The sequence below is a fragment of the Bubalus kerabau genome, chromosome 12 (genome assembly GCF_029407905.1).
Source record: "Bubalus kerabau isolate K-KA32 ecotype Philippines breed swamp buffalo chromosome 12, PCC_UOA_SB_1v2, whole genome shotgun sequence".
NCBI classification, from domain to species: domain Eukaryota; kingdom Metazoa; phylum Chordata; class Mammalia; order Artiodactyla; family Bovidae; genus Bubalus; species Bubalus kerabau.
This window is the reverse complement of record NC_073635.1, coordinates 36,238,950-36,262,402: the sequence shown is the minus strand read 5'-3', so window position 1 is coordinate 36,262,402 and position 23,453 is coordinate 36,238,950. Positions and strand designations below refer to the sequence as shown.

General features: G+C 42.3%; 1 protein-coding gene across 4 annotated transcripts in view; it reads right to left on the bottom strand.

The window, feature by feature from the left end:
• Positions 1-23,453, bottom strand: part of XPO4 (exportin 4) — an 89,891-nt gene that overhangs the window by 41,309 nt on the left and 25,129 nt on the right. For all 4 annotated transcript variants that reach the window (XM_055542565.1, XM_055542567.1, XM_055542566.1 and 1 more), the window contains 3 exons: positions 13,497-13,613; positions 12,640-12,792; positions 1,391-1,504 (listed from right to left, as the gene is read on the bottom strand). In XM_055542565.1, coding sequence (XP_055398540.1) covers positions 1,391-1,504; positions 12,640-12,792; positions 13,497-13,613 — 384 coding nt within the window. The remainder of the gene's footprint in view (positions 1-1,390; positions 1,505-12,639; positions 12,793-13,496; positions 13,614-23,453) is intronic.

Below are 23,453 nucleotides of genomic sequence, written 5' to 3'. Positions count from 1 at the left end.
TGTCCAAGGAGACAGGCAACAGAGTGTTAAAGTGTAGTTACAATCACCTTTGATACTAATACTGTTTTTACCCATTACTTCTCGGATTTACAGAATAAAATGCAAGGTAATACTCAGTTTGAACATTTCTACAGAAAAATATTTTTATGTACACCGAGGGATGAATAACCTTGTTCTCGCTATTTTTTTTTTAATATATACCAAATGCCTACAGTATTTTAAATGCTGTATAAATAGGCAAGCAGTTGTAAGGCTGGTGACTAGCATTTTTAAAACAAATGAAAAGGTAAACTATAATTAATGGTTGGGATTTAGCAAAATAGCTTATCATTTTTTAAAATGGTCTTTGTTTGCACTTTTGTCCAAGTTGCTATAACTAATGTGGATGTTTGCAATGTATCTGCAGACCAACATCCAACATACACACACTCACTCACACACTCTCTCCCACACTCTATCAGAGACACACACACATATTTTCCCCAGCTTCTGCCTATTACACAGGGGGCCCTCTTGGGCAAAGATGAGAACAGGTTCCTAACTAATAGCAAACAATAAGCAGGACTATTTAAAGCAGAGGTACAGCTGAAGTGAACTGCTACTCAAGAACACTGACTCAGCCCATGGCTGGCAACAAAGTGCACTGCTCCACAGAGCTCTTCTCATGTGGCCCAGGGTCCCCAGGACTTCCTTGATTCTGCCAGGTCATAAGGTCAACACTCCTCTCAGCACAGGGCAGCGAGGGCAGTGCTTGCCTTCTCCACCTCCACTGCCCAACCCCCGCCTCCAACACACAAACGTTCTACGTGTCAGTAATGTGATGGCAAAGCTGCAACCAACCAGACAAGGAGCAGAGGTGAGGGCTGGGCCAGGAGGCCAGACATCAGTGTCATCTGCAAAAATGTCAATTATGCCACTCTTCTCACTAAAGGTTTAATTTGTTTTTAAAAATGTAGCTATTTGCTCACTGAAATGTTTTTTATGTTACTATGTAGTGGTCTGATACTGCTATTTTTAGGTGAATTAACAATTTATATTTTAAAGTTCTCAGTTTGAATTTTTAATATGGAAAATATAAATACTATTAGCTATAACCCACATAAACAAAAGCTCTTTGGGGTTCTCCATAATTTTTAAGAGTGTAAAGAGGTCCCAAGACCAAACACCTTGAGCCCTATGACATTAAACCCATCCTAATTATATAACATTCTTATAAACCAGCAAAAACATGTCTATATAATCTTTGTTTAAGCAGTATACTGATTAGAAGAGAAGGCTTCGGAGGAGAAAAGCAATCTGTCCTGCTTCACTTAAGAAAAATATAGAAACTGGCCTTCCCGCGGCACCTTTCTGTGGCCTCCCTGTGGGCGGGGGTGGGGGCAGGACTTACGGTAAAGAACAGCTCCATGACCCTGCTGTCCAGGAGGGCCTCCCGCCAGGACTCCGTTGGCTTCAGGAGCACGTTCTGTGAGGACTCAAACATGGCTATATAATGTCTGCCCAGTTATCTGGGGTCAAGGTCAACCACAATAACATTCCGACTTTGTCTAAAATGTAAGCCTAAATATAACGGAGCCATCCAGAAAGAATGTAATGGAAACAGTTTAAGCCTCTTCACACATGCTACACAATTCCTGCCTGAAGCTAAGGAATAAAAGGCATTAAGTGCTGGAAAAAAAAGAATGCTACAGGAATGCAGATAACAGTTCCATTATAATTATATGTCATGCTGCAGGGACAGGCGATCTGAGTGGTGGCAACAGAAGGAAACCAATGCAAAACAGATGCCAAAACACAGGCAAAAAAAAAAAAAGAAAAATCAACTCCTGCATTCTTATCCCATCACTTCCCTCCAGGATCTTACAGCAGCTAAAATCACTTATACAAAATGCAAGTCTCATACAGGCTCCTTGGAAAAACAGCATTTTCCCCAAAGAAATACATTTTCTGGGAAACAAAAAAGGAGAACAGGAAGAGCAAATACATGTGGTGCTGAAGGAGAACAAGTCCCACACATCAGAGCATTCAACTTCACACAAAGAAGTTATCTGTTTGCACAAACTCTATCTCAGACTAAAAACCAATGTTTATAGTGTTCAGGTGTTCACTGTTAGCTGCTTCACACAGAATCCTGTCCTCGCCACACAGAGTCACCATGACATACCTGCAGGTGTCTGTGAACAGAACTCACTTGGAGACATGGACAAAGCCACTGAGGATTTGAGAAAGGAGAAGGCTGTGTGGACAGAGACAGCACTGCACTCCATCTGCACGAGCCAAGTGCCCACAAACATATATCAGTTAGGCCATGTGCTCATTGCCCAGTGAGAAACTTCAACAGGTTATCCAAAACTACAGGTGGCAAAAATTAGACATAAATTCAAATGCTATATTTCCATTAAAGCCCAAATCATTAACAGAGAACATTACAGGTAATTCTCTCGAAATGTTTTAGAAGATTTTTGCTTAATAAATATCTAATCTTACTCTCTGTCTTAAGAGCAAGAAGGGGCACTGAGAGCTCCTTCAGAAAAGAAGCCATTGCTTGCTTCTGAAAAGTCACCCCAGAAATGGTCTGCCTTCACGTGACTGCTAAATGAAAGTGAAACTCAAACCAGGTTCCATTCAGCTCACTTTCCCCTTCCTCTGTCTGCCCTCTCGTGGAGTCAGGAGCAGCGGGGCTCTGTACATGGTGGGGAAGACGCCACCTCCTCCACGACCTCGCACTCTCACAAGGCTCCCATCTGGGGTACGGCTCCACCAGAAGGCAACACAATGACTGAGCACTAGGTCTCCCCATGAGCTGTCTACAATCGGGGCTTGACCGCCCTTTAGAGAAACACACTGACGTGTCTGTGGTGGACTCATCTGACGTCTAGGACGTGCCTCACAATAATCTGGGGCTGGAAGAGCACACATGAAATAAAGCTTACAGCTGTTGAAGCTGCGTGTTCTATTTCTGTGCATCTTTGGAATTTTCCACAATAAAAGGTTGGGGCATAAAACAAGGAGGCTCGAACACATGAAATAAAGCACCTGCATAAGCCTATAAAGTTTTTGTACTTTACTAAAAATATTTCACTTACTCTTTCCAAGTTAATTTCCTTAACTTGCAATGTCCCATTTTACTAACTAAAGGCAATTTGGGGGTATTTAAATTGTTCAATAATGAAAAATATTTATTAAATACTTACACTGAGTACTATGTTGAGCAAAGATGCACAAAAAAATCACAACAATTTCGGTTTATTTTTTAAGGAGTCACAATCTGACATTAAAATGGTAATAAACTGTTATCTGTTGGATATCCAAATCTGATACACAAAATATATGTGTATAATCACTACATACTTTCAATTAGGAAACTAACAGAACTTAACATGCTATATGCTCACTAAGGTGTCAAGATCCTACTTCACATCAGGGGACTTGTGTGACAGACTCACTGAGCCTCGATAGAATGGTCAGGCCACTTGCCCTGGGTTTCATTCATGCAGCCGCCCAGGCAGAGCGAACGCACTCGGCTCTCAGGTAAGGAGTAATGGAGGCCCCTGGAAGGCCCAGCACAGAGCGGGGGCGCTGGGGGCGGAAGCAAAGAGGGCGTTTATGGACTCTGCTAGCCCTGGACACATGGAAAAGCTCATTTCAGCCTGCCAGTTATAAAACAGCAAGGGCTTCATCCAGGTCCTTTGGTAAGTGAGAGGTGATAACGTCAAAAATAGGTATTACAAAAGGAAACAAGATCTAGACCAAGGCACTTGTTCAAGTCTCTTTCCTATCTTTCATTCAATTACAAACAGCATATGCTCCATAAATACTTGTAGATAGCAGTTACTCATATTAAGAGGAAATAGGTAAAAGTTTGAGAGAGGGCTTTTTTTCCAGATATGAAATGGAATTAATTACATGCAATGGCTCACCTAAACATCGGGTGCAAAATAATCCTCAAATCTTTTACTTCCAGTGTTAGTTGCTCTTGATCTTGGCTGGTTTTAAACACACTGATTCCTATGCCCAGTCTCTATGGGAAAATGTCCTTAAAAAGTTGACAACCACGCTGGTTTTAGAATCATCATTCCTTACATGCTCTCCACAGCACAAGAAGACCTCAGACTTTAATATCTGACACCATCAGAAAATACGTTTCCCCAACAAGTATTTTAAAGTTCCAGATGAGTTTTGTTTTCTAACTCCAAACCTGGAAAGGCTCTTTATCTCTGGCATGATGCTTGCCTTCTGCTGAGAAAGCTCAGTGGTAACATGCCTGGCCAAGAGGCTCGCTGACTGTTCCCCGAGGAGTCACTCTAGACCCTGCATACTAACCCACCTTCTCTCTACTGCTCAGCTGAGCACCACCACCTAACACCAGGTGTTCACAGTAACAGTGAACATGTGCTCCAGTTTGTACAACAGGACACAATTGTATGACTCAGTTATAAATAACATCTCTACTAAAATAACATAATTATCCTCAGACACATTTTCATATGAACTTAAAACATAAAAACAAAAAAATGAAACATTTTAAATACACTGTTCTAACAAGAAACACATGTTCTTAGCACACTGTCCTGTGAAATGGCTGGAGTTGCTGCCTATGAAAGGAGAGAATAGGGACCCCTGTGCTGCCTGAAATACTGCTATTAACAACATGTGCTCACACCACGGTTCAGCTAAAAAGCCAGTTAGAAGCTTATCACAGCGTGAACACAACCAGTCACCCGCAGATCTGGACTGTAACTGCAGACTCAAAATAATGTAGAGAATTAAGGTAATTCAACTTTTGATTTGGTATTACCAGTTACTTATGTCTGTATCTATGTATAAGTGACCCCAAAATACACTTCTCCCAGATAATTCTTAATGTAGAATACTTTAAAAACAAAAGGAGAAGACCATCACTAAAGTTCAGAAATCTAGTGCTTTTCCTCTTAAGAAAATAATTTTAAATGACTTAAAATTTAAATGAAGCAGTATTTCTCCTTCTTTTCCGGTTTTGTGCCTTTCTTTATTTTTCCTCTTCTGTGACCATCACATCCCTTCTTTCCATGATTCCAAAATCTTTACCTTTTTCAAGTTCTTGTTTAATAACTTGTGATTCTCTTTAAACCTAGTCTATGATACACAAATGGTAATTACACTTTTCTTTTCCTGATAGACAAAAGTAAGTTTTCCCAAAAAACTATTACACAAAGCAAAAGTCTCTAACGGTTTTAGCAAAACAACAGGTTCCTATTTAAAAGTTGCAAGTCTCAGTTTACAGCACTACTTTAACAGCTGTGTCATAATATCAACATTATATTGCTTTATCTTTTTATCTAAATACATTATCAATAAAGAGAAGTCTGACAATGAAGTGATCATTTACTAAATGATCTTTTATTATATACCTGTCAGATTTTAGGAGATAATAACACTAAATAGCAGTCGTTTACCAAAATTCAAATCAGATTTTAAACCAAAAATTTTCTGGGGCTATGGCTTTACATATTTTTTTTTAAATAAATACTAAACTCAAGTAATTCATATTTTGTATCAGAACCATTCATTTGTGATCAAATAAAATTCAACCCACATGACAGCCACAGGGAGCTGCTTTCAGCTTTTAATCATCCCACATTAAAAAAAAAAAATCTGTCATCATGTCAATGTCACTTCACCTTCCCGTGTTTTCACCAACTTCGCAAACAGGAGCTACAGTACAAGGAGTCCCGTGTCCCTGGACACACTACAAGCCCCTCTCCGAGCAAGGCTGCAATGCTGAAGTGGAAACCCAGTGTCTTCCAAGCTCTGCGCTCTCAGTCCCCTGGAAATTGGTCACAGCTGGAGGCTAACTGCACACACGGTGTAGAATTAACTCTCCGGCTCCTGGCTTTCCTCCCGAGGAGAGTTTACAGAGCTCTAAAGCTCTCCTCGGGTGAAGCTCGCCCGTCCAAGCAACCAGAGGCACCAGCACCTGGCCTGCTCTGGGACCGCCGGCCAGAGCCTCACACACAGAAGAGCCAGGAGCACAGGCTGCCCACACCAGCCACAACTGTCAGCGGATAAACCAGCCAAGTCTTCTGTCTCAACCACACAGCGTGACCCGTAAGTACAGGCTCTTAACACAAAGGGAAGGTCACCTTGGAAACACACATGCAAATGAGGTCCTGTTCATCTGTGGACCCCATGGACCCCTTTTGCACGGAATCACCACGCAGTGGGGACCAACAGCAAAGCAACAACTCCACAGCTTACACCACAGCAACAAGTTACCCTCCAACAAATGTGGAAAGCCTAGAGTCTCAGCGGCCTGGCCTTGCAAGCACCTCACAGCACAGGGAGCCCTGGCGGCAACCTCATGCACATCTTACAGAAGGAATACCTTAACTCTCCATCTCCCCACACTCTATGTCCCACCTCATTAGTAAAATGAAAAATTTCACAAGCAAGGGGAAGCCCAGTTTTTCTCCTGACATATTTAATCTCTGTTGGTGCTACTTTTTCTAACAACAAAAACTGCTATTTCTGGCACAGCACAGAACCATGGAGCCCAGTCTCACGCAGCACTTAGTCCAAGGAACCAAAGTCCTTTGAAATAAAGGAGAACTGACCTCACCTGAAAGTCTTCCAAAGCCTTGCCTCCAAATAGCAACGCTGGCTTTACTGGAAATCCTAGAGTAGGGGAAGCTTGTGTACCCCGTTACTATCTTATGATCCAGTTAGCTTCCCTAAGAGCTTGAGCTGAAAAATTTTACCAAAACCAAATCGGATCCACAAAAATAGAATACCAATAAAAGGCAGTGTAACCAAACTAAAAAAAGAATGACTACTTATGCCAACATACCACACATACCTGCCAAGCATTCTTATTACAAAACGACATTGTCATCTCTGATGAGCGTTGCCAACCCCCGAGCATTTATGGACGCTAGGTGAGCTGACGGCTAAACAGTGTCAGCAGCACAGACAGACACCCGAGGCCTGAGCGACGACTGCTGAGCTGCTCGCTCACTGAGTAGGACGCACGCACGTGTCGGGCATCTGTCACCGCACGCTGGACGCTGCATGGAGCTGACCACCCAGCAGCAGGACACAGCCGTGCTTCCCTGTGCTCCCAGACAAGCAGCAGACAGGCACTGCTCAACACGCTAACGAAAGGAACGTGATACCTGAGAAGTGGGCCAGTGGGAGAAAAGCACACACAACGTGCACGTCAAAAGCCACAGCAAAGCAAACGTGGCATGGCCAGGGTGCACGACGGAGGGACAGTCAGGAGGCAGAGAACTCCACGTGCAGAGGCCCAGGGCAGAAGGAGGCGGGGCCCACGGGGGCAGCCCATGCTTTTCAATGGGGGTGGAGGTAAGACAGAGTACCCAGGACAAGGATGCTCCCTTTAGACAATAATAATCCACAAAAACGAAAGCAGGTGGATTTCACCTCAGATCTTTAAAGACAGAGCCCAGAGTGGCTGTCTGTGACATCTGCCAAACTGCAGGAGCTACAGGCCTTGCACCGCCAGGCCTGGAGTGAGGACACCTCCATAAACCACTTCTGTGCATATGAAACCTACATGTAAATCCTTAAAAAAAAAAACAACAAACCAGAAGACATGTACACAAAAAATCCAAAACAATCCACTAAAAATACTACTTGAGCTAATAAGCAGGTTCAACAATGTTACATGGTACAAGATCAACATACAAAATCTTGTATTTCTATATACCAGCAATAAACACAAGAATAATTTTAAAATCAGCTGTTTGTAATTGAATTTAAAAAATTAAATACTCAGAAGAAATTTAACAAAAAAAGTATAAACTTCTACTCTGAAAACTATTAAAAGAGAGTTGAAAGAAAAAAAAAAGATCTAAAAAGTGGAAAGACATCCCATGTTCATGGATTTGAAAACTTATTATTTTGCCACTTGTTAACATGGCAACTCTCCTCAAACTGATCTACAGATTTAACATAATTCCTATCAAAATCCAAGCAGGCTTTTTAGAAGGAATTGATAAACTGACCCTAAACTCCAAATGGTTACAAAAAAAGACACAGAAAAGACAAAATAATCTTGAAATACACTATTACATTTACAGTCAGGTGATTTTACACATGGAAACCAAAGCAATTCAACTGGGAAAAAAAGTACCTTTATAATAAACTATGCAGGAACAACAGGATATTACATGTAAAATCCCATTAGACCTTATATTAATATCTCCACAAAACTTAAAATGGATAATAGACCTCATGCAAGACAGACCTACACACAAGGGCCAAAATTATAAAACTCTTAGAACAAAATAAAGGATTGAATCTTTGTGATCTTTAGAACAAAGAACCGACACAACTCAACGTACTATAAATCTACAATAATCAAGACAATATGGTTTTGGAGAAACAACAAATAGATCAATGGCACAGAACAGAGAAACCAGAAATAGACCTAAAGATACGTAGTCAAATGATCTTTGAAGAAGGAGAAGACTAATACAATGAAGCAAAAAAAGTCTTCCACAAAGGCTTAATTTACTGGACATTCATATACCAAAAAAACAGAATCAAGACATAGACCATATACTTTTCACAAAAGTCAACCAAACTGGATCACAGTCCTAAAAGTAAAAATGGAAAACTGCAAGGGACTTCCTGGTGGTCCAGAGGTTAAGACTCCGTGCTTTCCACTCAGAGGACACAGGTTCAACCCTGGTCAGGGAACTACAATCTCACATGCCATGCAGCGCAGCTGAGAGAAAAAAAAAAAAAGGATCTTATAAAACTCCTAAAAGACAATACAGGAGAAAGTCTAGCTGATCTTGGGTTTGGCTGAATAACAAAGCATGATCCACGTAAGAAAGAACTGATATGCTGGACTTCACTAAGATTAAACATCCCTGATCTGTTCAACTCAATATACTAATTGAGTTAAATGTGATCATTAGATCTTTTACAAGGTATAACACTAACCATTCAACTCCTGCTCAGCTTCCTAAACAATAGATCTCCAAGTAATGGCCAAAATTAAAAATTATGTCAGAACTGGGTTCCTTGCAACTAATTTTCTTAATCAGCACTGACAATATACTAACAGCTAAGAAGTTCAAGCTGGATTTAGAAAAGGCAAAAGAACCAGAGATCAAACTGCCAACATCTGCTGGATCATCAAACAAGCAAGAGAGTTCCAGAAAAATATCTACTACTGCTTTACTGACTACGCCAAAGCCTTTGACTGTGTCGATCACAACAAACTGTGGAAAATTCTTAAAATGATGGGAATACCAGACCACCTGACCTGCCTCCTGAGAAATCTGTATGCAGGTCAATAAACAACAGTTAGAACTGAACATGGAACAACAGACTGGTTCCTAATCAGGAAAAGAGTACATTCAGGCTGTATATTATCACCCTGCTTATTTAACTTATATGCAGAATACATCATGAGAAATGCTGGGCTGGATGAAGCACAAGCTGGAATCAAGACTGCTGGGAGAAATATCAGTAACCTCAGATATGCAGATGACACCACATTTATGGCAGAAAGCTAAGAAGAACTAAAGAAAGAGCCTCTTGATGAAAGTGAAACAGGAGAGTGAAAAAGTTGGCTTAAAACTCAACATGCAGAAAATTAAGGTCATGGCATCCAGTCCCATCACTTCATGGCAAATAGAAGGGGAAACAATGGAAAACAGTGACAGATTTTATTTTTGGGGAGCTCCAAAATCACTGCAGATGGTGACTGCAGGCATGAAATTAAAAGATGCTTGCTCCTTGAAAGAAAAGCTATAACAAACCTAGACAGCATATTAAAAAGCAGAGACATTACTTTGTCAACAAAGGTCTGTCTAGTCAAAGCTATGGTTTTTCCAGTAGTAATGTATGGATGTGAGAGTTGGACCATAAAGAAAGCTGAGCACCGAAGAACTGATGCTTTGAACTGTGGCGTTGGAGAAGACTCTTGAGAGTTCCTTGGACTGCAAGGAGATCCAACCAGTCCATCCTAAAGGAAATCAGTCCTGAATATTCATTGGAAAGACTGATGCTGAAGCTGAAGCTCTAGTACTTTGGCCACCTGATGCGAAGAACTGACTCATTTGAAAAGACCCTGATGCTAGGCAAGATTGAAAGTGGGAGGAGAAGGGGACGACAGAGGATGAGATGGTTGGATGGCATCACCGACTCAATGGACATGAGTTTGAGTAAGCTCTGGGAGTTGGTGATGGACAGGGAAGCCTGGTGTGCTGCAGCCCATGATGTTGCAAAGAGTCGGACATGACTGAGCAACTGAACTGAACTGAGTTTCATTCCACTGCCATAGTCTTTGTCCTACATTTGAGCTAATCCACTCAAAGGAAGAAATGCTTGAGTGTAGTTCTTGAGCCAGCAAACAGCTGTACAGGAACACACACAGGCAGAGAGACACACTCTTGTGCATCGTGACACAGGATCCCGTCCTGCAAGATTGAGACTCACTTTTCTTGACACAAGGAGCACTTGCCTTCAGCAGTCCTGCTTATCATTTTTAGATGACAGGTCTTCCAAAGCCCTCACTACAACTTTATAAAAACATTTTGTATGTGTGTATCTTTAGACAAATTCTGTTTCCAAACTTCTAGAGCTCTATTTCCCTGTACAAAACAGTTGTTCTTCAGTCAAGTGAATTTTCCCATAAAACAGACTTTAAAGTTGGCTACAATATACACAGCATAACTTTCCTTGATTTTCCCACATCATTAATATTTTGATAGTTCCATATGGCCTGTTACTTTTTCAATCTGTCCCAAGGTTTTTTTAATATCTTTTGTCCCCTCCACCAGATCTTCCCTGGTGGCTCAGGTGGTAAAGTGTCTGCCTATAATCAGGGTAGATCTGGGTTCAATCCCTGGGTTGGAAAGATCCCCTGAAGAAGGAAATGGCAACCCACTCTAGTATTCTTGCCTGGAAAATCCCATGAACAGAGGAGCCTGGCAGGCTATAGTCCATGGAGTCACAAAGAGTCGGACAAGACTGAGCAACTTCACCTTCTTTCTTTTCCCCTCGACCCCCAACAAAAACTGGAGCAAAACTTAAGATTGCAAAACACAAAGGGGGAATGTTTTTCAAAGCAAACCTAAGATAATATGTGCCCCCTAACAATCAAAAGGAATATACTGCAGATATAAAGCTGATTATTAGCATAAAGAGGACTCGAGACTAGGGTGGAAAGGATTAACTTCCCTGTGAGCTCTGCCCCGCTCACTGTGACCCCCTCTGGGCAAGAGGTCTGGGGACTCATTCCCCTTCCCAGCATCTGACAGCTCACGTTCTGTCACATAAATGGAGCAGCCCCCCACCCGCCCCACCCCACCAAACCCCAAGTTTACAACCCAGGGGATGAATGAGTTCCTATCCGTGCAGAGTCCCCAGTGCATCCTCATGTCTGAAATGGCTGGTTCTCTACGTCCTTCTGCTGATCGTCTGCTCTTTTCTCCTAAACAGACCCCCATCCTCCAAGAAGGGACTAACACACACAGAACAGGTTCAGTGAAACACTGTGTAACTTCCTGTACTGTAAGGAATAGATCAGATCAAGGAAAACAGAGCACAGCACAGACAGCCAGCTGATCAAGCAGACTCCTAAGAGCTCAGCAAACATGTGCTAGCTCCCAAGAGTGCTGTAAATGCATCCTCTTGTTCAGTTCACTCATAGTCCATGTCCCCATTCTACAGGTGGACACACTGAGACTCAAAGGAGTAACAGGTCAGAGATCAGCTGAAACTCGAGCCTGGATATGTGACTCAACTAGGATGCATATTACTGCTTTCAGCCTATCAAGTGAGCAAATGTTCTAGGAAAGCAAATCAAACTCTAAACTAAGGAACAGCAGCAGTTCATTTAGAACAGTTCTAATAGCAGTTCTAACACAAGTATCTCTACTTATGTAAATAATTAAAAAGCAGATACTCTGTATTTATAATATAGTCCATTTAAACTCTGTACTACTAATGATGTGCTGTGCTTAGTCCTGTCTGACTCTTTTCAACCCCATGGACTGTAGCCTGCAGGCTCCTCTGTCCATGGAATTCTCCAGGCAAGAATACTGGAGTGGGTTGCCGTGCCCTCCTCCAGGGGATCTTTCCAACCCAGGAATCGAACCAGGGTCTCCTGCATTGCAGGTGGATTCTTTACCAGCTGAGTACTGAAATCTTCATGTTTTTATATTGGGAACACTTTTTGATGAGTAAATATATTACTACCTTATTATCCACACTTTAACAACACTGTAATCAACAAAGACCAAATGGAGAACTCCCAACTAGCCTTAAGGAAAGTCAGCCACAATCTGAATGGAATCACAGATTACAAGAGAAAATGACTGGGTTTCTTGATAAAACTCCCTCCCCAACTAAGGCGAGCAGCTATCCCTTGGTTAGCAACAGCCTGGTGATGTACCACGATTCCATGTATTCAACCCTCTTCTACAAAGTTATAAATGAAACTTTAAATGTCCTAAGTATTCCACTGCACTGTGGTAATATAAAGTAAAATTCCATTTCTAAAAGGTTTTTCTTTTCTTTCAAAAACCCGATTTCTTGACCTACAGAGACACAGTGCCCTCAGCTACAAAAGTCAGGCAGGACCATGGCCACACGTCAGCCTGAGGAGGCTGGAAGGATATGGTTTGGAGGCAGGAAGTTCCAGCTGAGGACGTGGTTGGCCAGGGCGAGGTAGCGCTGGAACACGGACGACATCTGGGCGCTGAGGTGCTCCTGCAGGCTGAAATTCCGCAGCACCTCCACCGTCAGCAGGAAGATCTGGCGGAGGTCTTCCTCCTGTAGTCAATTAACCACACGTGCTCTGGTCAAATGCTTATACAAAATACATTCCCTTTTAGAACCATAAAAGCAAATGAACAGAAACCTTAAAATTTCCAATGGAAAGCATGACTTCTTTAAGGACACCTTCCATTTTTAGGCCTGCCTGGAAGTTACATTGCAGAATGCTCTCAAGTGATGCCATCTGAAGACACCACCGTCAGTTACAGGCCACTCTCCAGAGAAGCAGGTCTAAGGTGAGGGCCAATGGCTTCAGCATGAGCCCTCCGACTGAAACCAGTGTCTTCACATAACTCACTTCGGAGCCAAACAATACACATGAAACAAAGAGCCCATGCCATCTATAATAACACTGAAATACACAGCCCTTTCTGGCACACTGCCAGGGCTACTTTTAAAGCCAGCAGAGTCACACCAACTGAATTAGTTCTATCTAAACACAATATGAACAAAATTAATAAGCTGAGGATTTTAATAGTAGCATTTCCGTTTTAAGACTAAAATTAAACAAACAACCTTAAATCATCAACTATGTTCACCAAACCTATCGCTTTACTGTATCCTATGAAATCACAACACAAATTTTCACGTACAGGCTATCATTCAACTAGATAAAAGAAATGTTCTCACTCCAATAGGAACAGATTGAGTAAAAAGTGAATGATCTAATGATTAAAATGTAAAAACAAAAACAACAGTACCTGGAAAACTCTTTTGCAGTTGCCATGGAACTCCATACTAAGTCCAATATTGCTCGTTTTACTTGAACTTGAGAATTCACTCAACAGTGCAGTGAGAATTGAACAGGCCAAAGTTTGCTGTAAGTATTCAATAACAGATGATCGTGAGTCACTGTTTTCCCATGCTTGGTTTCAATACAATATCTGTTCAACATAATGAAACGCTTTTATCTCTGGAGCACCCATCATATCTTCTGCCACAAGAACACCACACAGAACAGGGTAAAGATGAGCTCGCCGGTCCTGGTGGTCTTGGAATTGTAGGTATATCAGCTCACCCCAGTTATGGGAGACTCTGAGCCTGGCACTCAGGACGCCCTCCTACTGCTCCTCAACCACAGTATAAATAGTATTTTAAGATGATTGATATTTAATGCATTATTTCTTTTGATTCGCACAATCCATATCCCCATTTGACATCTGAAAGAAGTGAGAGTCAAAGGGCAGGTCATCAAGGCCAATTGAGATCTGAACCCAGGTTTGTCTGACTCTAAGTTCTGATGACTGTAACCTGTATTTCCAAACAGAAGAAAAGTGAAACAGATTTTACAGTCTCCAAAATATTAACCAGGTAGTACTGCTGAGTTTTTACAACTGAAAACAAAGATTTTCCTTCTCAGTGGCTGTATCAACAGGCCCAACTATCAGCTCAGTGCTTTTACTCAGTGTCAAGGTACCACGGCAGGGACGATACCACTCACTCTGGCAAGTTTCCAGAGGTCACACAGAAATATGCACACTACCTCTGAACAACCCAAAGATTAAAGTCAGGACGATACTATTTATGCAGCTTATACAACAGCTGAGAACAGTGCTACCCGCCCACCAACTGCAGCATCTCTGCTCAGAAATGCCTCTGATGTCCGTACCTTGACCTTACAGATGCTTGTCTCGGCAATCTTAGCAAATATACATAAAATTAAATTCCTACAGATTACCACGCATTGATATTTGTTGAAGATGAAAGACGGTTACACAGGTGACCAATATACTACCTGTAGTGTATTTGTATACTTTTGTAGTATTGGTATATATTTACATGTGTCTAAAATTTTCCTTAAAGAAAATGTAAAAAAGAAATAAACTCCTACTGGCCTCTAAGTCTTAACTGATAAGTATGATGTATAATTAACAATTATGATAGCACACTGACCCAGAGATTCAAGCAGCTTGTCAGACTTTTCCACACCAGAAAGCCCTAACAACATGGATTACGTGTGAATACCCTCAGGAATCCTGGGGTGCGCAGACTTGACTGCCTTTGACAGCAAGTCTTCTGACTATAGATATATAGCTTAAACACACACACACATTCACTTTGTAACTGTACTTCAAAATACACGTATGTTGTAACATTAAAATATCCCCTTTAGCCAATCTTCAAGAACAGTGTGTAAGTTGGACTGCCTTTGCAGGGACCCAGGCACAGGGGGAGAAACGAGCATTCAGAGCTTCTCTCAGAGCAACAGCTGACCACACTCCCTTCATCTCACAGTTGAAAGGGGCACAGATATGCACCAAGTGCAACCATCTTCCCGTTTAGCTAACAAAACTGTGGTTGAAAAACTGGCTTTCTTTTAAAATAGTGATTAATGATCGAAGTGCCAGCAACCACAAGTTCACAGATACATTTAAGTGGCGTTGGGATCAACAATGAATGTAGTTTTTAAACACGGCTAGGTTCTGGTAGGGAAAGTGGGTAGTAGTATTAAATACAAATTAATGAAATTCAAAAGGAAAAGTTAACTTACAAGGATCTAACATTATGGATTACAAGATCCTATGATTCTGAAAACAAATTTTCCCCATACTTTTCACTTTTCTCTTGCTGCTGCTGCTAAGTCGCTTCAGTCGTGTCTGACTCTGTGCGACCCCAGAGACGGCAGCCCACCGGGCTCCCCCGTACCTGGGATTCTCCAGGCAAGAACGCTGGAGTGGGTTGCCATTTCCTTCTCCAATGCATGAAAGTGAAAAGTGAAAGTGAAGTCGCTCAGTCGTATCAGACTCTAGCGACCCCATAGACTGCAGCCTACCAGGCTCCTCCGTCCATGGGATTTTCTAGGCAAAAGTACTGGAGTGGGGTGCCATTGCCTTCTCCAACTTTTCTCTTACCCCTTCTAAATAAGACTTCAGTACACAGAAAGAGTACTATGAAGTGAACTTGCTCAGTCGTGTCCGACTCTTTGCGACCCCATAGACTGTAGCCTACCAGGCTCCTCCGTCCATGGGATTTTCCAGGCAAGAGTACTGGAGTGGGTTGCCATTTCCTTCAGTACACAGAAAGAATACTATGAACAGATACCTAAATGTACAAGAAAACGTGTCTTATTGAAAAACAGAAACTAATTTTGGAATCTCAGGTGAAATAATCAATCTACTGAAAACAGGACTGATGCACAACTTATTCAAAAGCATGCAAACTGAATAGAACCCAGAAACATTCGTTAAATATAAACTTATCATCCTTACAAATTATCTATAATAGTTCTGTGCAAGTAATCTACAACTTGCCACAAACTGTTTTTTAGTGCCAGATTATTTTGTTGTTCAGCTAAGTCCTGTCCGACTCTTTGCAACTCCATGGACTGCAGCACGCCAGGCTTCCCTATCCTTCACTATTTCCTGGAGTTTGTTCAAACTCATGTCCATTGATTCAGTGATGCCATCCAACCTTTTCATCCTCTGCTGCCCACTTCTCCTTTTGTCTTCAATCTTTCCCAGCATCAGGGTATTTTCCAACTGAGTAGGTTGGCTCTTCAAATCAGGTGGCCAAAGTATTAGAGCTTCAGCATCAGTCCTTCCAGTGAATATTTAGGGATGATTTCCTTTAGGATTGAGTGGTTTAATCTCCTTGATGTCCAAGGGATTCTCAAGAGTCTTCTCTAGCACCACAGTTCAGAAGTATCAACTCTCCGGGGCTCAGCCTTCTTTACAGTCCTACTGTCACATCCATGCATGACTCCTGGAAAAATCATAGCTTTGACTATATGGACCCTTGTTGGCAAAATGATGTCTCTGCTTTTTAATAAGCAGTCTAGGTTTGTCATTGTTTTTCTTCCAAGGAGCAAGGGTCTTTTAATTTCATAGCTGCAGTCTTCATCCACAGTGACTTTGGAGCCCAAGAAAACAAAATCTGTCACCATTTCCACTTCTTCCCCAAACTATATTCACCTCAAAACAGCATAAACTACAACCATATATAAATTTTTAGTAACATAACTCACTTTATTGTTTGAGTACATGCTGACTGAGCATGTACTCACAATAAAGATTTTTACATGAAATAAGCACTTCTGGGAGTGCGAGCACGGGTCTGTGGTGAGCGAGTGAAGGAGAAAGCAGGAGCACAGACAGGGGAGGAGCTTCCTGAGGCCACTCCCGCCAAGAAGGACACATGCTTAAAAGTCAGTCTCCTTTACCTACAAGCCTCAGCAGACACACAGGGAGTCCCCAGTGGGATGGGATTGCTTTTGCAACATCCCAGCACAATGCAGACTTTCACACCAATAAAGTACAAAATTCACCCATAAAGGGAAGTGTATTCTTAACACTGGATTGGACAAAAAGTTCACGTTACAGGAAAATGGGAATGAATTTTTTGGCCGACTCAATACATAAGTAAGAACAAACTACATTCTTAGTTTGTTGACCATAAGAATATTTTGTTTTTAAATTAATTTTTCTTCCTACAAAAATAACCATTGAGAGGTTACTACTGTAATATGTTTACTGCTTTCCAATTTTTAAGTGCAGTTATACATTTTTTATTATAATACATTACCATTATCCCAGTGTATTGTTTTATATTCTACCTTTTCCACTTTACAATTATGATACAAAAGGACAAACTTTCAAAAACAAGTGGGTCCCTAGCAAATTCTCCATTCAAGGACTTAAGAAATATCTGAAAATAAATTATGCAACATGGTCAGCGGTGCTACCAGAAATCAAATACCCTGGCTTTAATCTACCTAAAACCACCAGCTCTTTAAGAACCAAAGTTAAGTGAGATATTGTATCATTAAAAGATAACCAAGCAGTTTTATTCGCTCCTTAATGTGGAAGCCCTGCAAGGCTTTGAGATCAGCATCATTAGTGATAATACTGTGGCCCAGAGGTGCCAGTTAACAGAAATCCCTGGAGAATGATCAACGTGAAGCATGGACTGTACACAGAAAAAGTGAGGTGCTCTGCACAGACCAGGAGGGCACTCCTCCTGTTCACAGAGGACGCAGACACTTCCTGGTGTCTTAGACGAGTCACTGGTCACCAGACGGTCTACCATCCAGATCCCACAAACACAAAGCACCGTGTGAACAGGGCAGGGCGCTCAGGAGGCGGCCAGAAGAGCCTCAGAGAAGGGGAAGCTCCTTCTCGGGAAAGAGAAGTGGAGGAAGGGGGGGTACCCCAAGTCCTCCCCTCTGCTGGCTCCAGGGGTCCCCCGAGGGCATAACCCCTCAACCCCCACAGCTCAATGCCTTCCAGGGCTAGGTCTTATTTCTGTTCTAAAGACAGTCAGGGCTAGGTCTTATTGCTGTATGAGAGACAGTGACTCCAATACTTCAGGGGCCAGAAACAAAATCTGTGGTCACTACAGTGGGAACCCCACTGAAACCAGATCAGAGGTGACTGGCTGCCTGGCAAGCAGCATACTGTGAGGCTCACACTGAAGTTAGCAATTGGGATGAAGCCATTATAAAGGACCGTCAGTACAAAGAGGTGAACACAGCAATGCTTCATTTATCCAAAATCATAAGGACTAAGTATCTGTTGATCTTCCAATGCAGCAAGCAAATGCTTTTAATGAAACTTACTTCATGTAAAATTTTCCAAAACAATCATTTCTAAGGCAATTATACATGGTGTGGTGACAAAGCAAGCACCAGGAATCCACTAAAACACACAAGGCGAGTTCCCAGCCCACGACACTGGGGGCAGAGCCCAGCCCTGCCGGACAGACGTGTGCCACGGCTGTGCCCAGACGCCGTCTGTGCCTGTCACTCGCTGCTGCTGGCAGTGTGACCAGCACTAACAAGCAGCCCCAAGCGACAGCTTTCATTTCCAATAACAACTCAGAAGCCAAATAATAATATTCATTACAGCTATACCCCAAATCAATTCCAAATGAAAACCCTCCACGGGACTCTCCCAGTGGGCCAGGACAAGGACCTTAAACCCTACTGTTTCATATAGAGAGGTCAGAAAAGCTGGGCCCTGACGGGCTGAGACTCCACACGTCTAGTGACTGAACCCAAGCACTTCATCTGTCTGGCCTCAACTCTCAGCCATGAAAAGGCTACACCTTGTCACCACAGAGGTCACGTGACTGCCCTGAGGTTCAGACTGGATGATGGGGGAAAATGCTACATAAATGCAGCATGTATGACAGGATCAAGTCAAAAGGCAACAGCATCCTCATCATCATAAAAATAGCTTGTGTTGGCTTCTTTAGTCCTACTTCCTGACCGTTAACTACAATCCACCAAATTAAAATCACAAGGTAAGTTACCAATTTAAAAAAGAAAATCAAAACTAAAGCATCGCTAGTGCAACAGAGTGCTTGCTCACCTAGGTTAGTAAGCCAACCTGTGCCTGACACAACATTAACACAAGGGAAGGAGGAAAATGAGCGTGTTCCCAAGTTTTTTTTTAAGCTACTGATGAATTTCAAAGACAAAACTTAATATGTAAAACAAGTAGAAGACAATCAATGAGGTTTGGAGGTAATGAAAGAGTCTAAAATGTTTTCTTTCACTGAAGTACTAAAACTCACAAGTCAATTCACCAGCTAACAACTGAAGTAACTGCAGCCTTCACATTAGAAGTCTTAAAGCAGAATTCTCATTTCCAGTAAAAGACACTAATTTCACAGAAGTGGAAAGAACACCCTTCAGGGACAACGTGCCTCACTCTCCAGCTTACTGTCACCAGAACAAGATACTCGCACACTAACCAGCTGATAAAATACAATACTCTTGTTCAGAGAGAACTGTCTCTTATAATAGCCTGGCTCTTGCCCCCAGAGCTTTATTACCAAGAATAAACTTTATGAAAGGTTGCCATACATAAAGCAGACCTCCAGCTGCTCCTCTAAGCAAACATCAATGAGACTTGTGATAAGAGAGATTAAGTTGCTATCACGTCCACCGGCAGCCGGGAATTTCTCACCCTCTTCTCTCTAGCATGGCAAAGAGGAAGAAAGGAGGCTTAAACCACACATTCAACAGCTTTCAGAGTGACTTACACAGGCCGACTGCTTTCAAAGGAAATAAAACAAACTTGAAATAGGTTAAAAACTTAGCTTGAATGTTAATTAAAATACAACATTTAGCCACTTTCCTTGGGAATCTAGGCCTCCTATGAACTCCTCCAAGGGGTGACCCCCTGCCCTTGGGACAAAGCAGCCCAGGGGGAGGCCTGTGCACACCAGGAGGGGACGGCACAGGACAGAGACCCGCACACACACCGCCCGCAAAGACAGTACAACACACAGACAACTGTGCGGTATGAACAGGAAACTGTGTAACTCACAAAATACAGAGAACAAAGACCACAGGGCACTTCTTAAAGTGTTTAAAGGAAACATGCTGGTCACATACTCTTAAAATACACAATTAGTTTTCATTCATGGATAAGAGCATAAATACTTTCTTCTGGTTTTCAACACTTAAAATGCCATTGGATAGAAAAAGACGATAGCATGTCCTAAGATCCTGTAAAGAAAGGGGTGTGAGGCCACGAGGGACATAGCATTTGCCAAGTACTCTTAATGCTGTTTTTCCCATACTGGTCAATCACCACCCAGAGAAGTTAAACAATTTCTCAAGTAAGGGAGGTAGTTTACCACCACTGATAAATGGCAGAGCTAGGACGGGAACCTAAGTGTGAATCCAAAGTCAAAATCCATGCTGTAACATATGATCCTGCCCCTAAACGCGTTCACACTTGCAACTTCACTAGCACGATGCTGGACCAGAAGCTACACTCAGAAAGCAAGGGGGAGAGGCAGAACTGAGTTAGCTAATAGTCAGTTAGCCAAACTGACTAATTTCCAGTCAATTAGGGATGCCAGGAAGCATCGTTCTTAAAAGGGTAGTTAGTCAACTAACCTATGAACTCATGAGGTCAACCCTTTCTTTCATCCAGAGAAAACCAGTTACCGCTTCAAGTATCTCTAAAATCACCTTTATACCAAAAGTTTCTAGCCACTATCATCAGTTTTCCGATTTTATCATTTTGCTTTCTTCTCAAAGTTTTAAACCTCTTCCCCATTGCTATTCATGTCTCCAAGACTAGGAAAATCTTATGCAAACTCTTGAAGCACTCACACAAATCCTTAGCAGCTGAGAAGACAGGAAGAGAGACTAAAACGTTTCCTGGTCTGCAGCCTCATCTTTAAACCTGCTGAAGGAACAGGAATGGCTCCAGGCACACGTCTTGAACTTGAACTTGCCATATAAATGCGGGAATGCTTTCCAAGTTCAACATTTTCAGTGTGGTCACCAAAACAAATTCATCTAGCAATCTTGAAATTAAGTTCTACATCCCACTACTGACTTTCTGCTACTGTAAAAGTCCTGTTAGGAGAAATTTAACTTTAAAAAACTCCTCCTGTTTTGGAGTAGTTCCTGAGAATATTAAATTTACTCATTCCTCTCAAAGGGAAAGTACTGTGAACAACACAAAATCTTCTCTAACTATACAGCTACATCTGTTTCAAGTATTCTCAGAACATCGGTTATTTCAGTGGCTCTAAGAAATCAATCACCACTTGCAGTGGGCCTACTTTCTGGGGTGGGTCAGGGTCGGTTACCCAGGGGGAGAGAGAGGAGGGCACAATTCCCAATTCCTGACGTGTGCGCATTCCTGAAGCAAGGGCTCTGGGTCTTCGCCTTCAGCATCTGGAGGCTACCGTGGTGAACGAGAACAGAGTAGAAATTCCACCTCGACACTGACACCTCAGCCGACAGGATCACCAAGGACAATCAACAACAATCCCAGAGGCACTGCTAAGTTCCTCAAGTTCACCTCCTGGTCAGTCACAGTGAGCTGGAATCCTGTCCTGCACACAAGTCACCTTAGACAGAGAGTCGCTAAGTAAAATCAAAGTTACAAAGAGGAACCTGTTCAGAGCTGGGGCTGGGATGGTATTTCCAAGTGGCAGCCTCAGGTCCAACCTTTTCCCTATGAGTTCCGGCCAGACAGGCTGCCACATGACTTCCCCATGACCATCAGTGTGGCCCTTGCTGGACTGCCCGCACGGCCAAAAGTGAGGCAGGAAAGGCTAACAAAATCCATGCAACTGTGGGACGCTGGACACACAACGAATGCAGGCCCTGAGGTGCCAGTGCCTCACGAGCAAAGCTCTTCATCAGAAGTGGGAGACTCCATCTACCTATAGAGGGTTTTGAGAGCATATTCCCAGGTATCTTTACCTTGGAAACTGTTAACGGAATCTTATCTGTAGACTATTTTCAACAGAGCTCTTCACTACATAAAGTCAAAACAACTCATAAAGTATAATAATTAAAACATGCACATCTTTGAAGTTGGTAGCTTTATATAAACAATTAAACTAGAATACTACGATTAAGTGGAAGGAACATAGAATAGGATCTTTAGACTATAAAGTCTCTAGACTACAGGGTCCAATTCAGTTGTCTTTTGCAATATGTATGTGGCTATATTGAATTCAAATAAAATTTAATTAAAATGAAATAAAAAATTCAGCTCCTCAGTCACACAAGCCACATTTCAAATACTCAGAAGCTGCATGTGCCACAGGCTGGAGAGTGAAGACAGAACATCTGCATCAACACAGCGACTTCTACCGACAGCACGGCTCCTGGAAGAAACCAGCCACAATGTCAACAGCACCCCATCCACACAGTCAACCTCCAACACTCTGTGTCCTGACTGTGTGGCTGTTCACTGGCACACAGAATGTCACAACTCGATGGGTGAATAATGCATGGAATTTACTCCTCAATAAAGCTGATATGAAAAACTCCAAAGGAAAAATAAGAAATACCTAGGGCAGATACAGGAAATCCCTTCAGTGGAGACCTCACTGGGTCAGTCCCAGCAGGAGTGGGAGGTGAGCATGCACACACGCATGTGAGTCTCGGTGTGTGTCGGAAGCGGCAGAAGACATCCAGACACTGTGGAAGGGAAGGGACAGAGCCCATGGTCCTCATTTCACACCACAAGTCACGTAACACCACCCTGCTCACTGGGGGACCACTAGACACCATCCATATACAGACGTAAGGGGGCAGAGCCTCAAAGACACCTTTCAAATGATTAAGGAAAAGGAACTGGGAAAGTGAAAAGACGACCCAAAACACTGAAAGGTTTAACACCTGAGAATCAGCTGAGCCAGGTACTGCCAACCCCACTGGACACAAACTAAATCTCCCCCAGCTGATAAAGTCAGCAGCTCCAGCCAAGAACCACAGCTGACCACAGCCCACCACTCTCTAGACTTACTGGTTCTCATAGGCGACAGGAGACGGAAAGGTAAAAACCGGCCAGGCTCCCCAGAAAATTCAGGCGTGCAGTCACACCTGCTAGTCATAGCATGCCTTTACCTATTAGTATGCAACACTTAATTTTCATGTCAGATATCATTTTCATATTTACTTCACACATTTCCAAATCCTTGTGAAAGGTTTATTAAAAATGGGGGGAAATGTTCAATAGAAGGGTAATGGTTAAGAATATTATGGTATATTAGCTTGTAATATTGGACACCATTAAATAGGATTATGAAAACTATACAAGGTTTATGAACTTATGATTATGAATCCTGGTAACACAGAAAAACAGAATCAAATGAAAAAGCAAAGTACACTCTACCCACAATATGTACACATATAAAAGAAGGACTAGAAGAAAACATGAACAAACAGAAATTGC